Here is a 25,000-nt window from a genome sequence, read left to right as displayed (position 1 = left end):
GCTGTTTTCAAAAGTTGCACGACGATGAGCAATGCAGTCTTGTGTGGTAAACGAGGGCAGGTAAAGTAAGAGAGTGACTGAATTGAAGAAGAAGGAAGAAAAAAAAAAGCTGTATTTTGTCAATATACTTTCACGTTCATACTGGACATTTACCGTGGTCATTTCCTAAATAAGGAAATTATTTTATACGAAAAGATTGAACAATCACAATCCAAATATGATTCCGTACTAGAGAATACTAGTACAACTTCATTTATTTGGTGCATTTAACAGCTGGAGCTGCCACAAAGCACTTTTCATATGGTGGAATATAAATTAGCGGGAAATTAGAACACAAATTAAAATACATATACACATTAACTTTAAATCTGCCCACGTTAAACAAGAATATAATCAAGTCGATCATACTCCTTAAATGTGTTAGAATAGTGACTATAATCTATCAGGGATGAATGCAAGTCACGCCAAATTATCCCCATTTTTTGCCAGATAAGATTTAATTTTCAGCATGAGCGGAGTGATTCGGCTAGTTGGATTTGTGGAGTCCAGTTTGGGATCAAATCTAAAGTTAAAGTCTCCACCGCAGACGACCAGACCCTGATAATAAACCAACCAATAAAAAAAACCTCAGTGTTTTTGTACAGAGCATCTCACACCTGGAACACAATACCAAATACCATACCAGACAGACCCACGCTGACTTCCTTTGGTAAACAGCTAAAAACCTGGCTTCTTGAGAATCAAGCCTCTTATCACATTTCTTCCCAGTGTATGTGATGACTATAGAGTAGAAAACCCTCTCTTTGTAATTTGTTTCTGAACATGTCTTTGGAATTGTTTGTCGCGCTGTAATTTGTTTTTTATTTTTTGTGACATCATATCCGATGAGAAGAACACAAACTTTCTTCTTAACCTCAGATGATCTGAATGGCTCACATGTCTCTTGGATTAAGACAGTCTGGGCTCTTTCTTTCTTTCTTTAGTTGGGGAGTAACAGAATACATGCACACATCACGTGTTCAGGATATATTAAAGAAAGAGGGAAAAAAAGTACATTACAGTTACAGAAAAAAAAAACTTACTCTGTTACAAGTACAGTTATTAAAAAAGACATTTCGCTGGATTGCATTTTCTATTTGGACATCAGCTTGAATGTTTAATTGAGTCCTTAACATAAGGTGTGGATACATTGGCCGCCACGACTCCTTGACTCTACTTGTGCGGTGAGAGCAAATGGGACTAATGTCCAGTCACGAGGTGGTGGTGAATCGTAAGGCAGTAAAAACATTTGCCCAAAGTCAGTTGGGATAGGTTCCAACATAGACCCTCGTGCGGATAAGCGGGTCATGCTGAAAGTCTCACACACAACTACCCTTACCTTGTAGAACTGCAGCATAATATGTTTTTATTTATCCAATTTCATATTTATTTTCTATTTAATTATTTAACCGTGAATGAATCTAATTTATATATTTAAATAAATTATTGTTGTATTGCAGTGTGGGGAACTCTCTAATCTCGTTGCACACTGAGTACAATGACAATAAAGGACATTCTGATTCTGATTCTGTCAGATACTGAATGGGTAGATGGATGATTTTCCCAGGTTAAAGGTCACATTGTTTGTTTTCTTTGTTTGTTTTTGATTTATCTCACAGCAACCTGACTTTGAACAGGGGTGTTTAGACTTTTAATTTGTATATTTTTATATATACATTACATATAAAAAGCATAAATTACTTAAGTTGATGACTATTAACTGTTGGATCTGTTGTTCAATTTGGTGTTTCCCGTTTGCTCATAGAGTGTCAACAATTCAGTTTTTCATGCTGAACCAGGGGAATAAAGAGAAGAAACTTGTTCCGTACAGCAGGCTTTCCCTGTCACACTGTCCATTACACATGACGTTTGACCCAGAAGGCCGGCTTTGGGTGCTGATGGATTCCTGTGAACCACTGCTTCATATCTACAAGCATGAACTATGCTCCTGGAAGGTGCATTGCCCTTCACGCATTTTTAACATTTGTCGTAAATAAAGTACACTGGAAGCTTGGTTTGCGGGATTTTTTTTTTTTTCGAAGAATTTTGACGAAAACCAAATTCAACGAAAATCAAAGAACATTTCCCATTGAATTTAATGATATAATATGAAAACCAAGGTTCCACTGTACCTTTTCTCATGAGTATCTGAAGATATCCAGTAAATCAAACAAATACAAGTACTTTTTAATAAACGTGTTCAGCAAAGGCTTACTGTCTTGAAAAAAAAAGGTCAGCTGCATGTAAGATAGGTAGTATGATGCAAAATAGAAGAAACTGTGTGGTTAAAAATTATTCCTTGGCAGTCTCTAATTTTCCTCCATTCTTTACACTTGATCTAGTGTGAAACTGAGACCAGTGAACTGAAAAGACTGACTGAGGTCTTCAAGCCTGACTGGCAGACACTTAATGGTGAGTCAACAAGCCCACTCCTTCATGCATGCAACTGTATTACCCAAAATTGATTGTAGGGCACAGCTTTGCAGACTTGTATTGCTTTGCAGAAGTGTTTAAAACAATGTATATGTACCTAAAAAATATGTACCGCGGTTATAATAGTTTTTGAATTTACCAAGTCAGCTGGTACAGGCTCCAGCACACCTGCAACCCTAATACAATACAATACAATACAATGCAATACAATACATATACTATATTTATATAGCGCATTTCACAACAGCTGGAGCTATAACAAAGCCCTTTCCATATGGTCTAATATAAATTTGCGGGTAATTAGAACACAAATTAAAACTCATGAGGATAAGCGGATCAACTAAGGGATGAATGGCAGTTAGTTTTTATTTTAGTTGTCCGCTTACATTTAGCTTGTTTTACTTAATTGTCGTCATTGGGGTTTTTAAAAAATTTTTTTTTTAATGTTTTGTTTTAGTTACTAATAATTTAATTACCGTATTTTCGCAGTCATAGGACGCGCTGCCTCAAAGGGCGCAACACCTGTTGAGGGTGCTATTTCTGTCTTTGAAGAACACACTGGGCGCACCGCCTTACAAGGCGCTAGCTCAGCTGCTTTTAGCATAGCAATAGCTCGGCTGCTCGCGCTGACTCAGCCCATGGCAATTCACTTTGCCTCAATAAATTCACTTTGCCTCAATAGCATAAGCAATCGCCACATTTCAAAGACAGTTGCCGTGATAGCATTGACAATTGCTATCATTAACAATGACTCTAACCAATAATAGGTATCATGGCAATAGTCTACAAGACTACGTCAGGGGAGGGACTTCACTGGTCACCACACTCCTTAGAGTCACGGTTTAAAAAAAAAAAAAAAAAAAGAAACTCGGCATACAAGCAAACAATGAAACAAAGAAATACGATTAACACAAAACATGTATCTCTCATGCCATCAATATACCAAAAAGAAATAAAAATAACACAAAATGATATAGCAATGGCTTCTTGGGAGCCATTAGAGCAATGCCTTCTGGGAGCCACTAGAGCAATGCCTTCTGGGAGCCACTCAGACTCAGCCAAATCACATGGCTGTTTAGAGAGATTTGCTGTCATGCTTTGGGCTTTTTGTCTGTTGTCTAAACCTGGGACGTTTCTTGCTTGCAATAACATAAATGATCAGACAGACTACAACATTGTGGACAGCTGCCCTTTTGTCCAGCTTTCTCCCACACCATCACCCAAACACCATAGTCACATAATGTATAGTCATGGTCACTTTGAAGCATAGATGACTCACACTTTGTCCAGCAGGGTGTGCTAACATGCACTCCGAACAGCCCAATGAGTAAAAGGGTTGATGGTCGCGAGTGATACTTTGTCCATATAATGAGCGCAGTCGCCTTAGAAGGCGCTGTGTTAGTGGGGAAGATTTGGGACTTTTAAGTGCGCCTTATGACTGCGAAAATACGGTAATTATTAATAATTGTAATTATTCTTCTTTTCCCTTCAGGGGTTGCCACAGCGAATCAGTTGCCTCCATCTAACCCTGTCCTCTGCATCCTCTGCTCTCACCCCAACTACTTTCATGTCCTCTTTAACTACATCCATAAAACTCCTCTTTGGTCTTCCTCTAGACCTCTTGCCTGTCACTTGGAAACTCAGCATTCTACTGCCAATATACTCACTATTTCTTCTCTGGTCATGTCGAAACCATCTCAGTCTGGCCTCTCTGACTTTATCTCCAACGCCCCTACATGTGCTGTCCCTCTGATGTACTCATTCCTGATCCTATCCATTTTGGTCACTCCCAAAGAGAACCTCAGCATCTTCATCTCTGCCACATCCAGCTCTGCCTCTAGTCTTTTCTTTAGTGCCACTGTCTCCAGACCAGACAAGATTGCTGGTCTCACCACAGTTCTATAAATCTTTCCTTTCGTTTTAGTTGAAACTCTATTATCGCACATCACACCTGATACTTTTCTCCCCCTGTTCTAGCCAGCCTTCACACGCTTCTTCACTTCTTTTCCACACTCTCCATTGCTCTGGACTGTAGGCCCTAGATTGGCATGGACAAACTATGGCCCGGGGGCCACATGCGTTTTAATCGTTTTAATCCGGCCCGCCGAACTTGGACAAAAAATCAAAGACATATATATTGTTGTAATGCTTTTGTGCACTTTCATTCAAAATTAAATTAATTGAGGTGAGGTTACCAAAACACTCCATCCATCTGCTCCTGGTCCGGCCCCTCTGTCAAATTTTAGAACCCATTGTGGCCCGCCAATGAATACATTTGGCCACCCCTGCCCTAGATACTTAACTGCTGTAACACTTCAAATTTCCCCATTGTGGGACTAATAAAGGACATCTTTATCTTTATCTTTATCTTTAAACTCCTCCACCTTCTTGGTCCATGGAGATTCCTGTCTAACCTCGTGTGTCATCCTGTCCATTACCATAGCGAACAAGAAGGGACTCGGGGCTGATCCCTGATGTAGTCCCACCTCCACCTTGAACTCCTCCTTCACACCTACAGCACACCTCACCATTGTCTTATGTCCTGCACCACTTGAACATACTTCTCTGCTACTCCAGACTTCCTCATACAGAACCATAGTTCCTCCCTGGGAACTCTGTCATAAGCTTTCTCCAGATCTACAAAGACGCAATGCAGCTCATTTTGACCTTCTCTGTACTTCTCTATCAGTATCCTCAAAGTAAATATTGCATCTGTAGTATGCTTTTTTGGCATAAAGCCATACTGCTGCTCAGAGATGTTCACCTTTGCCCTCAGTTTAGCTTCCACCACTCTTTCCCACCGCTTCATTGTGTGGCTCATCATCTTTGTAGTTACCATAGGTGTGCACTTCTCCCTTGTTCTTAAAAATGGGCACCAGCACACATCTCCTCTGTTCCTCTGGCATCTTCTCACTGTCTAAGATCCTGTTGAACAACCCAGTCAGAAATTCTATGCTATCTCTCCTAGACACTTCCATACCTCCACGGTTATATCATCAGGGCCGAGTGCCTTTCCGTTCTTCATCCTCTTCAATGCTCTTCTCACTTCATCCTGACTGATCTTTGCTACTTCCTGGTCCACAGCAGTCGCTTCTTCTTCTCTTTGTTCTCTTTCATTTTCCTCATTCATCAACTCTTCTATGTACTCTTTCCATCTTCCAATCACTACTGGCATCTGTCAACGCACTTCCATCCCTATCCTATATTACCCTACCCTGCTGCACGTCCTTACTATCTCTGTCTCTCTACCTTGCCAACTGGTATAGATAGGCCTCTCCCTCCTTATTGTCCAACATCGCATACAAGTCATCATAAGCCCCTTGTTTGGCCTTTGTCACAGCCACTTTCTTTTTTTTTTTTTTGTATTTTGTTTTTATTATTCAAAAGCCCATTACATATTCAATTGTAAAAGCAAAAAAGTGTTTACATTTATTTTTGCTCTTCCATTTTGTGCAAAAAAAAAAAAGAGAAAAGAGTAAAGTAAAAAAAAAAAAACAGGCTAACTAACTGAGGAGTCGAGGAACCTTTCACATCGCTATGATTCAACACAGAAAAAATGTACATGTTCAAATTTAACAAAGTCGCATCGTATAGACTTGACATATTCAGTCCACTTGGACCATGTTAACTCATTCGGGGCCAGTCTATTTAAAATTTTTGGCGTCTATATCCGTCAATGGCACTGAATGTTAAGTAGACTGTCCAGTTGTAGCTTAAGGTAAAAAGAAATCCTCTCCATAGTGAAAATCTCCTTAACCACATCAATCCAGTCATCCATTGTCGGTCTCTTAGGTTTAAGCCACTTTCTTGTCAAAGCCTTTTTGCTTGCCGCCAGTAAAGTAGAGAGAAGTTTCTTTTCCTTACTGTTAATGTGTTGCAGACCCATTTTACCAAGATACATCGCTTTAAAGGACAAGGAAAGAACAATGTCAAATACATTTTGCAAATGATAATGAATGTCCGACCAATATTCTTGAATTACAACACAAAAAAGCTCATGGAGTTCTTCCTACAAAATTCACGGCAAGTGTTTGACCCAGTCGTAGTGCATTGTATTTGACATATGTATTCCCACTTCTACTGTAACACTAATCCTCCCTTCTCTTTCCCATTTCTCCTTCACATAGTGTGTGTTCCCATCCTTACCCACCAGGATGCTATCATATAATTACAAGGTTATCTTAGTCAGGGGTACAGATTTTGTGAATGACATAAATGTTTGTAAGAATCCGCTGTCCGCTGGTTTTTTAATGTTCTTATAAAAATAGTATCTGAGCTGTTAATATCTGAAGTAATCATCGGAATTCAACTTATGTTTTTGTTTTAACGCTTCAAATGATTGAATTGTTCACTCGTGGACAAGTGAGTTGTAGTCTGTTAATTCTTTTGAGAGCCAAAGTTTAAATCGATTATCATACTTGTTTGGGATAAACTCAGAGTCGTAGGCACACCATCGGTATATTTTTGCGTCTTCCTCTAATTTGGACATTTTGATGGTTTCATTCATGGCTTCAATCATCATACCGGACAGTTTTTCTTTAAAATTAATCTCCTGTTGCAGTTTAGTGTCAAACATTAATGCTTTCAATGGAATTTTCAAAATTGTTTCTTCCTGTAGATCTTTCCATCCTGCTGAGTATGTCTGAGAGCACAAGCACACTAGTGGTCTCAACTGGGTGGCGTGAAAGTATTCTCGTAAATTTGGAAGGTTTATACCGCCCTTATTTGTCTTCAATTGTAGTGTCTTATATTTAATCCTAGGTTTTTTACCCATCCATATATATCTTGATATATTCTGTCCCACTCTCAAAATTGCTTTTGTGGTATTGAAAATGGTAAACATTAAAATAGATAGCATCTGAGGGAGAATGGTCATTCTTATAGAATCAATTCTAGAATTAAGATCTAAAAACGGCAATGTGTTCCATCGCTGTAAGTCCAATTGTATTTTGGCGTTTAGAGGTCTGTAATTGACATTATACATCTTTGAGAAATCTCTATGTTATACCCAAATACTTAACCGTTTCTGAGTCCCACTTCCATTTGTATCTTTGGGTAATGTGTTGGGGTGGGTCATAATTTAAAGTTAGTACCTGCGTCTTGTTTAGTTTAATTTTATAACCTGAGAAAGTACCATATTCTTCAAGCGTCTTTATTATTATGGGTAATGTTTGTGTGGGTTGGGTCAGGGTTAATAACAAATCATCTGCAAACAAGGCAAGTTTTTGCTCTTCGCCAGCAATTGTAACCCCTTTAATATCTTTTCTTTGCCTTATCCACTGACTTAAAGGGCTCAATATATAAAGCAAAGAGGAGCGCGGAGAGACTACAGCCTTGCCTATTTCCTTTGTATTTCTATTGGTTCTGTGAGTCCCCGTTAATTTTTATTCTATATAATATATAATATAATCCCAAAATTACCTCAATTACCGATTTATGAAATCTAAATTTGCCAAGTACTTTATATAAAAAGGTCCACCTCACAGAGTCAAAAGCTTTCTCTGCATCCACACCAACAATCAAGGTTTCTAGTTTCTGTTGAATAGAATGTCGCATTATATTTAAGACTCTCCTGACACTATCTTGTGTCTGTCTATGCTTTATAAACCCTCTCTGATCTTTGTGTATCAATACCGGCAAAATCATTTCTAATTGCTTTGATAATATAGATGTAAATAACTTATAGTCAATATTTAAGACACTATTTGGACGGTAATTGCTACATATGGCTTTGTCTTTGCCTTTTATGGATATTATTGCTTCAGTCCATGATTTTGGGGTTTCCTTCTTTTCGAGGGCCCAACTAAATGTTTTAAGCAAAATTTTGGTCAATTGCATCTCCATTGCTTTATACCATTCAGGACCAAATCCGTCAGGTCCTGCCATTTTGCCACTTTTTAGCTTCTTGATAGCTCACTAAATTTCCTCTTTTGTTATCACTGCGAGAGGTTTATCATTGTGTTCATCCGTCAAAGTTGGTAAATCTAACTGTGCTAAGAAAGAGTCCATGTGTACATCATTATCTGTGCAATTCTGGGAGCACAGGTTACTGTAGTAGCCTCGGAAGCATTGTTTAATTTCCTCTTGATTCAGTTCCAGTTTGTTGGTCAAGGGATTTATAATTTTGAATATTGTTCTTTCCGCTTGTTGTTTCTTTAATTTATAGGAAAGCAATTTCATAGATCTTCCACTTACCTCATAATATTGTTGTTTCATAAAGGTAAGTTTTTTTCTGTACCTCGAAGTTGCTAATATCCATTTCTTTTTTCAATTTTTGCATTTCAGACTTTACTTCGCTTTTTAAATTCTTTGACTGTTCTTGTTGAAATTTTAACAGTTTTTCTTCAAGGCATGTGAGTTTGTGCCGGTTGCTTTTCTTAAGTTGAGCTGATAAGGTTATAATTTTTCCTCTCATAACTGCTTTTAGAGTTTCCCACAGGGATCCAGGGGAGACCTCGTCATTATCATTAAACATAAGGAATTCTTTAATGGCATCCGTTAATTTACCTTTATAATCAGTTATTCAAAATATTATTATTCATCCTCCTAAGGGTAGATTTTTTTCTTACTTGTAAGGCAGACATTAATAGTTACTGGGTTATGGTCTGATATTGTGCAAGGTCCAATATCACAACTCTTCACCAACTCTAGGTTGTTTTTTAACATAAAAATATCGGGAGTAGACATTATGTGGGTGAGAGTAGTGGGTATATTCCCTTTTTGTTGGGTTATGTTCTCTCCATACGTCTACCACCCCTATCTCCTCCATAAGTTGCACAAACTTTTCCCTGGTCTTTTTACGGCCACCTTTGCCATTGGACGAGTCAATTGTGTCATTAAGTATTATGTTAAAGTCACCACCACATATTAAGATTCCTTGACTTTCTGTTGTTGTTAACTCCAAGATGTGACTATAAAAGGACCAGTCACTGCCAGGGGGAGCATATACATTAAGGAGAGTTATGAGATTATCCGCAATCTTTCCGATTGTCCAAATGTATCTACCTTCTTTATCCTTATATACCTTCCTGAGCTATTTGAAGAGAAAACTACTTTTTTAAAACACAGTTTGTTCAGCTATGAGTGATCCTCATCTGTGAGGTGTGTTTCTTGTATAAAAGCAATTTCTGCTTTATCTTTTTTTAGTTTAGTTTTCCACCTTTTAACTGGACTATGCAAGCCATTGATAGTTATAGTAACAAGTTTTAAGTATCTGTCATACATTTTGTAATATTAGGGTTAATACACATTAGGTTCCCAGCTCCTCGACGTTAACACTGAACTCAAAACAAGAAATAAACTTAACAAGTGAAGATTCAAATAAAATAAATATTATAACTTCCAGGGTAGGAGCCTCTTGGGCAGATCCTCTTGTGCCTCTAACGGGCATCCTCATCATGACGGTGAAGGAGTCTTTTGTTGGCTGAGGACTATGCCACAAGAGATAACGCCATACCGAACCAGAGATCATATCGTATTATGCACCAACATTGTTTGAGCCTTTAAACCAGGCATCACCAAATGGCGGACCGCGGTCCGGACCCGGACCGACAGATGGTTCGGACCGGACCCATGACCAATCTTTGATGAATTTTTTTCAGGGTGCATTCGCAAACGTTGACGCTGCAATTGTAGTTCATACGGAAAAGGCGTCACTGATTTGAGCCAATCACATCTTTTGTTTATGATCCACTGCCAATTGCGCAACAGACCGGAAGAAAGTGCTGCTGACAGTATGCCTTGCTAAAAAGTTAACAAGTTTGATGCGTGTTGTTTTAAATGAATGGATGGCGAAAATTAGTTTTGTTCTGGCTGCAGCCGATTCAAAACCAGTGTGCATCATATGCTCCGAAACCGTTGCAACATTGCGAAGCGCCACTACAAAACAAAGCACCGCCCTTTTGCGGAAAGTTATCCGCTGAAGTTTCAGGTGAGCGCACGCAAAAACATAGAACTTCGAGTGCAGTACAACAGATTTTTACATTTACGTTTACAGCTTAGCGGCATGCAAACGAATGCTCACTAAAAGTATCATGGATTTTGGGGAAACATAAAAAAACATTCAGTGATGGGGAAGTTGTGAAGGTGTGCTTAAATGCGGTTGCACAAACATTTTTAAAAGGAAAACACAAAGCCCAGATGTGTGAAATTATCTACCAAATCCCAATGGTCCTGACTCCGTTCCAACCCAGATTTACGTCACTGGCAGGGCAGTCACAAACTCATTTTTCTCATTAAGAGAAGTTAAAAAAATATTCAAAAGAAAAGGTGGTGTCAAAGCTCATTTTGAATTAGTTTTTCATGAGGACAGCCATTTTTATTGATTGTGTACTGAACATGTTGACCTGCTTTACTTGGATAATTAGGCTTTCCGTTTTTTTTAGGCAGATAACTCTTTGATTTAAGAAAAAAAAGGAAAAAGATGCTTCGCAATTGATATTTCTGAAGGAGATATTTTACAGTTTTTTTCTGGACGTGGCACCCTTAAGTTCCTGGAGCCACATTTTCTTGAATTTGAAATAAACGCCTTATATTTGCTTGACTGGCAAAGGTGTTTAATGGGAACATTGCTAAATATTTAGTATATAACTGTGCTCTGTTGAAAATTACTAAATATTGAAACTATATAAAAATGTGAACATAGGCTAGACATTAAGGGAAGTTGGACATTGGTTCAGACCTTTTAATTGGAAGAAATTTTAGTCGTGGACCTCTGTGACTTTTAATTGAATACCTCTGCTTTAAACGTTCCTATTAGAATAGGCAGCAATGATAGTTGTTTTGGGACTTCATAGAGAGAGAAGAAAAAACGGCCTTAAAAGGAAAGAGAGAGAAAGAAATTGTAATAAGAAAAAAAGAAAAAAAAAATACAAAGCTGAAACCTCATTCTCCAGGGGGCTCCGCAGTTGGTCTCCTAAAGCTTCTCAGCTTCTCTCTGTATCCCAGTGCTTGATGTGGGTTGACTGCAGCACGGGTTCCTCTGTTCCCTCTGCTCCAAGATGTTGTCTTAGTTGTGTTGTTGAGTTGTCTTAGCTGCTCCACGATGGTCTCTGGTGATTTGGTAACTTACAGGAAAGCCTCTTTTAGACAGGTCTTCACTTGCTTCTGTGGCAGTGTCGTAGATCTTTGTTCCATCAGTGTATTTCACCTTCATCCTTGCAGGGAAGAGAATTTGATTGTCCTTAAAAGTTTTGCGGATGGTTGCGTATTCTCTTCTCCTTTTCAGTATGCCTTTTAGTTGCCATGCTAATCGTTATCAAGTGTTAAGCGTTTATCTTTCCAAGTAAAGCCTTTTAGTTGCCATGCTTTACAGAGCATCTTTTCTTTGGTTGTGAAGCTCCAAAACCTCATGAGGATAGAGCGTGGAGGGGTCTCGCTGTGGGTGGGGGACCCGTCGATCGTTGTTCCCGTACAATGGCAATATCGTCCGATTGGCTTAATTGTAGCCCCTCGCGCAGGAGTGTCTCGACAAAAACTCATTGTAGGGGATTTCCGTTCGGACTCCTCGGGCACACCGTAGATACTCATATTGTCTCTCCTTGTGTGGCTCTCCAGGTATGTCAGCTTGTCCACGATCTTCACATGCAATTGTACATGCCCCGTCAGTCTCTTCCACGTTGAGCATTCTCTCCTCTGTTTTTTTCTATCCTTTCTTCAGCTTCTTCTCGTCTGTTGTTCACTTTTGTGATGTCTTCTTTAATACTTTATAGCTTGTCGTTGTCGTTGGAGCTCTTGCAAGATGACTCCGTATTCAGCCATGGTTTGCGTTAGCTGATTAGCTTTGCGCCAGTCGATTTGCGTTAGTAGCTAACTTTAGCAGAGATCGATGACTGTTCACTTAGCTCAAAAAAGCCTCCAGGTCAGGTTTCTTGGTGTATTTCTCTCCCCCTCGACGTTATCTTCCTTGTGTAAAGTCAGATCTCACAAATTCAGAGGGGTAATGTAACATTTGCTTTGGTTCGGTCGGGAGTTCCCTCACAGCATAGCCATTACGACGTGTTCCGACCGGAAGTCACTGCCACCTTCACCTTCCGCTGCATGTCCCTGTATTCCTGTCTACTTTTGGTACTCTCACTGTCCCACTTCTTCTTAGCTAACCTCTTTCTCTGGATCCATTTCTGCACCTCTTCATTCCACCACCAAGTCTCCTAATCTCCTTTCCTTCCAGATGACACACCAAGGACTTTCCTACCTGTCTCCCTGATCACATTTTCTGTAGTTGTCCAGTCATTTAGAGCTCCTCCTGACTATCAAGAGCCTGTCTCAACTCCTTCCTGAAGGTCATACAACACTCTTTCCCTTTAAACTTCCACCATTTTGTCCTCTGCTCTGCCTTTGCCCTCTTTGTCGTTTTCACCGCCAGTCATCCTACACACTACCATCCTATGCTGTCTGGCTACATACTCACCTACCACTACTTTGCAATCGCTGATCTCCCTCAGATTACACCGTCTACACAAGATGTAGTCTACCTGTGTACTCCTACCTCCACTCTTGTAGGTCAAGCTGTGTTCCTTTCTCTTCTGGAAGAAAGTATTCACAACAGACATTTCCATCCTTTTTGCAAAGTCAACCACCATCTGTCCCTCTGCGTTCCTCTTCTGGAGACCAAACCTGCCCATCACCTCCTCATCACCACGGTTTCCTTCCCCAACATGTCCATTGACGTTTGCACCAATGACAACTCTCTCATTTCTAGGGATGCTCTCAATTATTTCATCAAGGTCCAACCAAAAGTTCTCCTTCTCCTCCAGCTCACAACCTACCAGTGCTCCATACCCACTAACAACATTGATCATCACACCTTCGATTCCTAGCTTCAGGCTCATCACTCTATCTGACACTCTTTGTACTCCCAGGACGTTCCTAAAAAACTCCTCTTTCACACTAATCCCTACTCCATTTATCTTCCTATCTATACCATGATAGAACAACTCGAACCCTGCTCCTAAACTTCTAGCTTTGCTCCCTAATACCACCTGGTCTCCTGAATACAAAGTATGTCCAATTTCCTCCTCTGCATCATGTCAACCGGCTCTCTACCTTTCCCCGTCATAGTTCCCACATTCAAATTCCCTACTCTCAGGCCTAGACTCTTTGTGTTCCTCTTCTCTTTCTTCCTTCGAACACATCTTCCTCCTCTCCTTCTTCAACCAACAGTAGTCCCATTTCCACCCGCAGCCCGTAGGTCTGCAGCACCGGTAGCGGTTGTTGTTAACCCGGGCCTCGACTGATCCGGAATGGAAGTCATATATGTGATTCGCATGTTTGATTTGGCCAAAGTTTTACGTAGGATTCCCTTCCTGACACAACCCTCTGTATTTATCCGGGCTTGGGAACGGCATCAGAAGACACTGGCTTGTGCCCCCTTACGGCTACATTATTATTATTAATTTTAATTAACTTTAATTACTTTTAGTATTAGTTTTAGTGTTAGTTTTAGTTAAAAGAAAAAAAACAATTATTGAATGTGTTGGCAGAGTGGTACTACGCAGCAGTAGTATCGCGTCCAACTATTTTCAGGATCAGCAAACCAGAATTTCTGTATTGACAGAGGAATAACTGCACACAACCTGTCTCGTCTGACAGTGTGGAAGAAGTGAAGATTTTATTCTGAGGCTACAAAGGATAAAAGGGATGAAAGGGGCGGCACATCATAAGCATGCATGTGACAAAGTATTACATCATAAACATATACGTACCAAAGTAAGGACTTTGAGAGCACATATTTAACACCCCCACTTGCTCTCACATTGTTATTTTGACCACTCTAAACATTGGGAAAAAGCTTGTATTTGAACATACCTGTTAGTTCCCAAATATGAACTTGGCAAATGTATTCAACTTAACTTTTGTTGCTGGTTTTGTCAAAACATCTGCCACCATGTGGTCGGTTGGACAGTATTCCAAACTTACTTTCCCATCCTTAACAGTTGACCTGATAAAGTGGTACTTTATGTCAACATGTTTGCACCTTTGCCTTTTTACAGGGTTTTTCGCCAGTGCTATGGTGCCTTGATTATCCTCAAAGATAATTGGTCGCTCATATTGATATTTGTCAATATGGCCCAACTGTACTATGTGAAAACATTCTTGCATTGTGGCAGCTAGAGCCATATACTCGGCCTCACATGTGGACAATGCAACGGTAGGTTGTTTCTTTGTCTTCCATGAAACAACAGGGCCATTTTTGTTCAAGCTAATACAGTAACCTGTTGTGCTTCGTCTATCACTTGTGTCAGCTGCCCAATCAGCATCACTGTATGCTTGTAATCCAAGTTTGTCATCACATTTAGTGAAGCAAAGTTCCTTGCCAGTTGTACCCTTGAAGTACCTTAAGACGTGTTTTACTGTAGACCATTGTTCTTCTGTTGGCGTAGCTAAATATTGGGATAACTTATTCACAACAAAACTTAAATAAGGTCTTGTGCACGTAGTTAAATAAATTAACTCATTTACTCCCTTGGACGTATAAATACGTCTTTTAAAGCAATGGCGCCCTCTACCAAAGACGTATAAATACGTTTTTTGTTTTTTTTGCGTCATAGTGTACATAAGGGTCTGATGCAACCTCTGACTGAGAATCAGCCTTCGCCGCATTGTGAATCATGTAAAAATTACCCAGCAGGGGGCAGAGGTGCAGAAAATTCGCCTTGAATCTGCGCCAGAGGTACAAATGGGGGGGCGGGATCCTGGGGTAGACTTATAAGCGTGGAGAGCAGCGTGGGTAGCAGCAGCACTAGCAGCAGTCGCATTAGTAGCGTTAGCAATGAAATCCTCCAAGCAAATGACGATCGAGGAATGTTTTTTTGTAAAAAAAAAGCTTCCTAAAAGCATCAAGGCTTTGGAGACGCTTTGGTTGAGAGGATGACGCTTCATCGTCGTCACAACAAAGAGGCGTCTAAAGAGGCTGCGCGTGCCTTGCGGCCTGCATCGCCTGCCTTCGGACAATAGCCAAAGCAGCCGAGAGTCCTCACCAGATCCCCCCCGAACGAGGAGGTAAGCGCTCACAAGTTACCATTGAACATGTGGTTTTAGCCCTAATGCTTTTATTGTACATATCATGCATCTTGCGGGCAGAAAATGTCGCGTCAATGTGCAGTTAGACGCGAGCTTGCTCGCTGACTTCCTCGTCCGGCCGCCTCTATTGCACAATTACACGCGAGCATAACTCCTCCCGAACAGGGAAATAAACGCTCGCAAGTTACAATTGAACACGCGGTTAGCCCTTATATCCACTTATTTTACATATCATGCATCTTGCGGGAAGAAAATGCTGCGTGAATGTGTAGTTAGACGCGAGCTTGCTCGCTGACTTCCTCGTCCGGCCGCCTCTTGCACAATTACACGTGAGCATAAGTCCTCGCCGACGAGGAAGTAAACGCTCGCAAGTTACAATTGAACATGTGTTTAGCCATCATGCATCTATTGTACATATCACGCATCTTGCGCGCAGAATATGTCGCGTAAATGTGTAGTTAGACGCGAGCATAGGAAGTGAGCGAGCGAATGTGCGCTTCCAAGCAAGCATAACTCCTCCCGAACAGGGAAATAAACGCTCGCAAGTTACAATTGAACATGTGGTTAGCCCTTATATCCACTTATTTTGCATATCATGCATCTTGCGGGAAGAATATGTTGCGTGAATGTGTAGTTAGACGCGAGCATAGCTCAACTCCGACTAGGAAGTATGCGAGCGAATGTGCACTTCAAGCAAGCGTGACTCCTCCCCGATGAGGAAGCAATACTGAATGGTGTAGTAATCATACAAACTTTCTACAATTCACAGATTGTGCATCCCGCGGCAAGAAGGTTCCTCCTCGTCTTGTTGGTGCAAAGAAAGGTAAATTATAATATGAAACTTCACACGCCAGCAATAAAATGCAGCAATAAATATATATTTCCAATTGTTTATATTTACAGGTTGTGCATCAGGAAGCAGTGGTTCCGGATGGCGTCACACACACTGGATGGCAACCGAGGAAAATCGAAAAAATGTTGTGTGCCCTTGCATCAAGGCAACTGTTTTATTTTATATCACACAAAAAAAAAGTATGTATGACACTGATGTATTTCATTTTTGTACATAGTTCAACAGTTCAGTCGTTTTCTGTTATGTGCAAATAAATTTATTTTGTTATCAAAAACATATTTTTTGTGCTTTTTTTTTGGTATTTTATAGAAGGCATGCATTATTTAGATGTTAGAGGTGTCATAAAAGCCATAAATAATAGTGTCAAAGTTCAAATTATGGTCGAAATGCATCAGTTTACAAAAAGCTCATTTTCTCCGTTTTTTCCCCAGGGATTGGAGTTTTCATGAAATTTAGCTATTTTCAAATGGCGATTGCTCAAGAATGGAAAAAGATAGAAACAAACTATTTTTTTCTGTTGAAAGGAGAGAGTCTCATCTTTCTTTTGGTGTGCTCCATGTCTATATAGCATTAGAATACAATATTCTGTGGGCCTTGCAATATTAGTCAAAACCCAGGAAAACGCTCGGATTGAGCGGGTTGCTCCAGTGAAAATGGCTGGTATTTAATGAGTTAAGCTACCCACAGCCTCTCTGTACTTCTTGACGTCACACATCTCTTCTGTGTTCCCAGAAGAGTCAAGTTTCTGTTCACATGGTGTCATTCTTGGTTTACAGTCGTGCATGTTGAATCTTTCCAGTAGTTTTTCAACATATTTTCCCTGTGTCATTTTTATACACTTGTCATTTTGTTCAAAATCAATACATAGGTAGTGTTTCAGCTTTCCTAAGTCTTTCATCTTGAATTTTGCTGTCATCATTTCTTTCACGTTCATTAACACTTTTTCATTGCTTGCGGCAATAATCAAGTCATCAACCCGTATTATCAAGATCACTTTGTCATTGTTGTTCACTTTTGTAAAACACAATGGTCGGCTGGGTTTTGCACAAAGCAGCATTTTGTTCCAATTTCTTCCGGATTGTTTTAGTCCGTGAAGTGACTTTTGTAACTTACACACCAATTTCTTTCTCTCCAGTGCTTGATTTGACTTCATAGCCTTCTGGCTGTTCCATGTAAATTTCACAGTCAATTGGTGCATTCAAGTATGCTGTTTTGACATCCATCTGGTGTAGAATCAGGTTATCTTGTACTGCTATTTGCATTAGCACTCATGTTTGCGGTGGGTAAAAAATTCTCATCATAATCTACACCCATCTTTTGACTATATCCCTTTGCAACATAACGTGCTTTGTAATTCTCACATCCTTCAGTATTGCTTTTCACCGCATACACCCATCTACCCCCCCACTGCTTTCTTACCTCTAGGTAAGTTAGTCAGGGTAAACGTGTTGTCTTTTAGCGACTGCATCTCATCATCCATTGCATCACACCATTGTTTTGCATTGGATGAGGTTATGGCTTCGCTGTATGTTACAGGTATGTTACACATTAACCGGTAACAGTAGTCAACACTGGTGAAAGTCTGATCATCAGATTCTTCACCACTTACATATTCATACCAATATTTTGGTTTCTTTCTCTCTCTGGAAGGGTATCGTCTTTGTTGAGTTTCATCAGTCTGTGTTTGGTCACTCACTTCAGGTTCCATTTCTTTTTGTTCTGTTTCATCGTTTTGTGACTGGCTGTCCACATCAGGTGTCATTTTGGGTTCATGACCCTGAGTGACATTTGGGCTCACACTTATGGTTGGTCCAGATTGGTTTGCCCTTGGTTTGTTCTGTACCAGATCGTCATCATCACTAGTGAAAGTTTGTGTTTCTTGCTCTGCTACAGATTTTGCTACAAACTAATCTGTGTTTTTGCACTTTTTCACTGTCTGGATAGAACACCAGATAGGCAGGGCTATTTTTGTCATACCCAACAAATATTCCCTCCTCACACTTGGAGTCTAGTTTCTTTCTGTTCTGTATGTAAGCAAAACATTTAGAACCAAACTTTTGCATCCTGGAGAGGTAAGGTCGTTTCCCCGTTAGCATTTGATAAGCTGTCTGTTTTATTCTATTGTTGAAACATCTGTTTCTCACAATAGCTGCTGTCTGGACTGCATAGGTCCATAACATCTTAGGTAATCCATTCTCAATTAGCATGCATCTCGCCATGTCAAATAATGTGCGCCAATTACGTTCAGCTGTGCCATTTTGGTGTGGCGAATATGGTGCCGATGTTTCATGCTTGATGCTATTTTTAGTCAGCAAATTTTGATAGTTTTTACTTAGAAACTCTGTCCCATTGTCAGATCTGATGCATTTGACTTTGCCGTATGGGGCTGAGTCTGCCAAGAATTTCTCAGTTGCTAGTACTGTGTCACTCTTGTGTTTCATGAAATACACCGGAGTAATCGTCAGTAAATGACAATGCAAAACGATGTCCGTCAATTGATTCAGGATCATGTCGAGTACATTTTTAGCTCTGGTAACAGGTTCTCTATTTCTAGTTTGAATAAACTTTTCCTGAGTGCACACATCACATTGTAATGTTGCTTTGTCAATTTTACCCTTAATCACCATGCCATCGGCAACCTCTTGCAACCTTAGAATATCATCATAATTGCAGTGACCCATGATCACATGCCATGTCTGCATGTCACAGCACCTTTTGCATTGGTCATCATTTTCTCCATTCACAGTGTTTAAATAATACATCCTGTCGTATTTGTAAATGTTGAATTGTCCCATCCTTGTGTCGTAGAACATTATGTCCTTTCTTGAAGATGACTGTCGCACCACTGGATGTAGCAGCCTGTACAGAAAAGATGTCTTGCGGAAAAGATGAAACGAATAACGCCTGTCTCAGTGTCACCTTGTGTCGTTCTCCGTTGTTGTCCATCAGGCAGACCTCCGCGTCTCCCCTGTGTTCTGCTACTCCTTTGCATCTTGTGCCATCAGCCAATTCCACGCAGTGTGTCTCGGCTTGAAAGCTGTCATCGAACGCTTTGAACTTCCCCAGATCGGTTATGATGTGTGAAGTGGCGCCCGTGTCGACCATCAGACCTGTTTTGTTGATGCTGCGCACCGGCTGGATATCTGTGTCGATGTCATTCAGGTGGAATGCGTAATCCTTGTCGTCTGCAACTTTTCGTGCGTTATCCGACCGTTGTTTACGCCTGCAGTTTGAGTCGCGGTGCGTGGCGCTCTTGCACAAACTGCACCACTGCTTACGTTGACATTCTTTAGCTTTATGTCCTTTACGGCCACATTTAAAGCACTCAATTTCGGCACTTTCTGTTTTCGTACTTGGTCGTCCTCTTGCTTTCATGACATTCTCCTCTGATTCTTGTCTTTTTAGATTTTTGTTGTCTTCGTAGTCCCGTAGTCTCGTCTTGAAGTCAGCAAAAGTCATTGCTTCTTCAATTTGAGTTATGTGGACGTTGAATGGTTCAAATGATTCAGGCAGCCCATTTAATACCATTGCGATGAGCAATTCGTCATACAATATCTGACCAACTTTTCGAAGTGCTGTGATGACGGCTTCTGCCGGGATGATGTATTCAGTGACACTCTCACTGTTAGATTTTCTGAGCGTGGTCAACGCTTTGTAGAGGCTAAGAATGCGCGGCTTGCCAGTACCCGCATCATGCTTCCTCAATATTTGCAGTGCCTTTCGTCCATCATCTGCTGCATCATGCATTACCAGTGATGAACTGTTGTCATCCAAAAATTATATCAGCTCTGCATATGCTTCGGCATTTTTCGCTTCAAAGACGGCTCTTTTATCATCTTCATCATCTGTCTCATTTTCAGCAGGATTGTACAGAACCGCGTCTTTGAGCCCTTGTAGTTTTAAATGACCGAAAAACTTTGTCTCCCACAGTTCATAGTTTTTCTCATCCCCGTCAAAAACGAGTCTACTCAGGCGGCTACCCGTTTCAGTCGGCCGCCGGTTCATTGCGTTAGCCATTGGCTTAGTCGCAGTTATGCTCACCAGACTCGCAGTACGTCGCGGCTTCTTTCTTGTGGTAGAGTCCAAAAAATCCTGATTTTGTCCTGGCTTCAGTCGGGTCCTGGGCCCATAACCTGTTGGCAGAGTGGTACTACGCAGCAGTAGTATCGCATCCAACTATTTTCAGGATCAGCAAACCAGAATTTCTGTATTGACAGAGGAATAAATGCACACAACCTGTCTCGTCTGACAGTGTGGAAGAAGTGAAGATTTTATTCTGAGGCTACAAAGGATAAAAGGGATGAAAGGGGCGGCACATAATAAGCATGCATGTGACAAAGTATTACATCATAAACATATACGTAACAAAGTAAGGACTTTGAGAGCACATCTTTAACAGAATGCAAGATTAAAATAGAGAAGGGAAAGTATTATTCAGAATAAACTCCCCAAAAATATTTTAAAAACAACCTTTACTTTTTGAAATACCATTAAACGGGGGAAGAGCATCATAGTTTGCATTTAATACAGTAATCCCTCGCTATATCGCGCTTCACCTATCTCTGCTTCACGGATTTTTTTTTACGGTGGTGTTGTGCTCTGTGTCGCGGCCCCTTGGATTTCGAATAAGGACGCAGAGAGTTTCAAACGGGTGTCGATATTCTTTTATCTCTGAACAAGCATGTTCAGCACTCTGCACTGTGAAAACTACAGAACAGAAAAACACAAATTGTAATAGTACTTTCACAAATAATGCACATATCAATAATGTTTACACAACGCTCCTGTAACGGCAGAAATTCACTTTTCTCGTAAGCTTTGTTAATCAGTGTGGGCAGACGAAGGTTGTTCTGACTCGTCCGTGGCGTCACATCATTTTATCCACAGCTTTCACTTTCATTCAAGTACTCACACGGAGCCAAAGGAACTCTTTCGTCTTCTTGTATTAAACGTTTCACAACCCGGTACAGTGAGCAATGTCGTTCAGCACAACAAATGGACAACTTGAAGACGCTGACTATGAGAACGCTGCGGGAATGGTCCAAAGATGTTTTGCTTCCACGACTACCAGCACTGTGGTGTATTGTATTGTTTTGTGAATGACAGTGCTGTAATGGGACCGATTCATCTCTTGTACAACTAATCTTTGGTTACGGACGGACAGGATATATGGTGCATGCGCTGTTGCTTTGTATGTGATGTGTAGCAGAGACTAGTAAAAGCCACCAACAAGTTTACAGTTGTCCCACATTTATTTTTTTCCACTGAAGAACACGACAAGAACATCGTCTACTCTTCCTCTGTATGCACAGGCGGGGGGGGGGGATCTCGCCACACGCGCATGCGCAGTCAATCACAAATCAGAATTATCAAATTAACTACACCATTATTTACAACACAGTAAATTCTAAATCCCATAGTTTACCTTTAAGCACTAAACATGAATCTTTGTAGATTCAGATTCAGATTCAGATACAGATTCAGATATACTTTAGTGTCATTCTTGTACACATGTATACAGAACGAAATGTCGATACATCTGACCCGCACAGGTTCCATAAATATACAGATATAAATATGTAGTATTGAGTTGGAATATAGAAAAGGGATTTTATGTACAACAGTGCAAAAAAATAGAAAGTTTGTAGAGAGAAACACGCAAGTGGGGGGGTAACAGCTGGGTAGGCTTGCTATGTGTGTGATTGACCGTTTAACAGTCTAATGGCTAGGGGGACAAAGCTGTTGCAGAACCTGGTGGTCCTGCACCGCACACTGCAGTACCTCTTCCCAGAGGCTAGCAGAGTGAACAGTCCATGATGGGGGTGAGAGGGGTCCCTAATGATGTTTTTGGCTCGGGATAGGCAGCGCTTCTGGCCAATGTCCTGAATGGAGGGGAGAGAAGTCCCGATGATTTTCTCTGCTGTCCTCACCACCCTCCTCACACTACTCCAGTCGGAGGCACTGCAGCCTCCACACCACACAGAGATACAATTAGTCAGGATGCTCTCTATGGTGCTTCTGTAGAATGTGATGAGGGTGGGTGGGGGCAGGTGGGCTCTCCTCATCCTCCGCAGGAAGTACAGGCGCTGCTGTGCCCTCTTCACCAGTGATGCAGTGTTCACAGACCAGGTGAGTTTGTCTGTGATGTGCACCCCTAGGAACTTGGTGCTGCTGACCACCTCCACAGCCTTGTTGTTGATGAGAAGTGGGGCATGGTTGGGCTGGTTTTTCCTGAAGTCGACAATGATCTCTTTAGTTTTGTCAACATTCAGGACCAGGCTGTTGACTCTGCACCAGCCCACCAACTGCTCCACCTCCTCTCTGTAGGCCAGGTCGTTGTCGTCCCTGATGAGGCCCACCACTGTTGTGTCGTCCGCAAACTTCACGATGTGGTTTGTGGCTGACCTAGGGACGCAGTCGTGTGTCATCAGGGTGAACAGCAGGGGGCTCAGGACACAACCTTGGGGGGAGCCCGTGCTGAGGGTGATGACATTGGAGGTGTTCTGACCAAGCCGCACTGACTGGGGTCTGTCAGTGAGGAAGTCCAGCAGCCAGTTCCGCAGGGGGGTGTTGAAGCCCAGAAGTCTCAGTTTGTCTACCAGGTGTTGTGGGATGATGGTGTTGAATGCTGAGCTGAAGTCCAGGAACAGCATCCGCACATGGGTGTTCTTCTCCTCTAGGTGTGTCAGGCTCAGGTGAAGAGCAGAGGAGATGGCATTCCCGGTGGAGCGGTTTGTCCGGTAGGCAAACTGAAAGGGGTCAAGTGAGGAGGGGAGACTGGAGGTGATGTGATCCTTAACCAGCCTCTCAAAGCACTTCATTATGGCAGGAGTCAGTGCAACGGGCCGGTAGTCGTTCAATGATGAGATCTGGGGTTTCTTTGGCACTGGGATGATGGTGGCAATCTTGAAGCATGATGGTACCGTGGCTTGGTCTAGCGAGGTGTTGAAAATGTCTGTTAGGACACAAGCCAGCTGATCGGCGCACTCCCGAAGGACCCGCCCTGGAATGTTGTCAGGGCCTGGAGCCTTCCGTGTGTTGACCCCTTCCTCACGTCAGTTGAGTCCAGGAGGAGTGCTCTTTCGTGCTGATGTGGAACCGCTTTCACTGCAGGGGTGCCATTTTGTGCCTCAAACCTCCCAAAGAAGTTGTTGAGGTCATTCAGGAAGTCCATGCCAGTGTCCCCCACTGGGGGGGTGGTTGGCTTGTAGCTGGTGATGGCCTGAATGCCTTTCCACATATCCCTGGTGTTGGTTGTGCTGAGGAAAAGGTCCTGGATTTTTTGACTGTGAGATCGCTTTGCTAGTCTGATAGCACGGTTCAGGTTGGCCCTCGCTGATCTCAGTGCCTCCTCATCACCAGATTTAAAGGCAAGGTTCCGTGCCTTTAGCAATTTGCGTATCTCAGCAGTCATCCAGGGCTTCTGATTGGCACGGCTGCAGATGGTTTTGGTGTTGCTGACGTCCTCTGCGCATTTACTGATGTAGGCTGACACAGACATGGCATACTCATCTATGTTTATTTTGTTGTTGTAGGTGGCAGCCGATTTAAACATGTCCCAGTCTGTGCATTCAAAGCAGCCCTGTAGTGCCTCCATTGCCCCCTCAGTCCACACCCTCACCTGCTTCACTGTAGGTTTTTCTCTGGTCAGCAGGGGCTTGTATGCAGGAATTAGCATAACAGAAAGGTGGTCTGATGAGCCAAGGTGGGGGCGGGGGGCTGCTCTGTATGCTCCTTTGATATTTGTGTAGGCCAAGTCCAATGTGTTCCTTCCTCTTGTAGCAAAGTCCACATGCTGGTAAATACCTAACATAAAATAAAATATAGCACAATAAGAACTGGCTCTTACAGCTCCTATCAATCAATACAAAGGAATGAAGAAATATGAATGAATCAAATGACTCCATTTCAATTTGCCATGCAACTAATAATTTACATTTTTAATATATTTAACATTTTATACATCTCTCTGCTCTCCAAGGGCGCTAGTTAACAGTTCTGACAGTCTGATATATTGCCTTAGCTTGGGATACACATCGAGATTCTGAGCTACTGACAATGTAAAATAATCCCAATGTCAATTCTTTCCCCAAACAATCAAATTAATGCTCTACACCTAGTGTGTGTTAATATAGATAGCTCCTCTGTCAACATATGAGCAGACGTCTCAAACAAAGTGAAGCAACCCGGAAGTTGAATAACAAAAACAAGATAGAAGAAGAAATAACACGCTTAAAACAAACAAGGTGGCACTGCGGGACCACAACTTCCCATCTATACACGCAAACAAAGCACAACAATGCATCATATCAAATGCATTGTAAAATAATAATAAAAAAAAATAAAAAAGCTGACTCCTTCGCGGATTTCACCTATCGCAAGTTATTTTTGGAACGTAGATTACTGTATAGCCTTTCCCACAAAGGAGGAAATGCTTAAAGGAGAACAAGATCCAAGATGGCCCATTTTTCAGTAACAAGTTGTTTATATATTTTTTTATCAGGAAACTGAAATGAGATATTTTATTTGTATCTGTTCATTTTGGAAATATTAAGAAATAATGAAAATCAGGAAATGTGCGGGGGCGCTGTTGAGCCGCGGACTAAGATGGCAGCTTAATGTGGCTGCTCCCCTGACTCTACTTGACATTCGTCT

At 41.4% G+C, this 25,000-nt stretch overlaps 1 protein-coding gene and 1 long non-coding RNA gene across 2 annotated transcripts in view; both read left to right on the top strand.

The window, feature by feature from the left end:
* wdr4 (WD repeat domain 4) overlaps positions 1 to 25,000 on the top strand; it is a 111,625-nt gene that overhangs the window by 48,135 nt on the left and 38,490 nt on the right. Inside the window, exons 10-11 of the mRNA XM_088315642.1 lie at positions 1,805 to 1,994; positions 2,382 to 2,451. Coding sequence (XP_088171768.1) covers positions 1,805 to 1,994; positions 2,382 to 2,451 — 260 coding nt within the window. The remainder of the gene's footprint in view (positions 1 to 1,804; positions 1,995 to 2,381; positions 2,452 to 25,000) is intronic.
* On the top strand, positions 14,661 to 16,619 carry LOC148323094 (uncharacterized). The gene is made up of 2 exons (XR_015846444.1): positions 14,661 to 16,315; positions 16,396 to 16,619. It is a non-coding gene; the product is annotated as an uncharacterized LOC148323094 (long non-coding RNA).

This window comes from Idiotropiscis lumnitzeri, chromosome 14 (genome assembly GCF_059441095.1).
Source record: "Idiotropiscis lumnitzeri isolate Australia: NSW breed Sydney's pygmy pipehorse chromosome 14, RoL_Ilum_1.0, whole genome shotgun sequence".
Taxonomy (NCBI): Eukaryota; Metazoa; Chordata; class Actinopteri; order Syngnathiformes; family Syngnathidae; genus Idiotropiscis; species Idiotropiscis lumnitzeri.
Note: the sequence above shows the minus strand (reverse complement) of the source record. Positions and strands in the feature narration are given on the sequence as shown.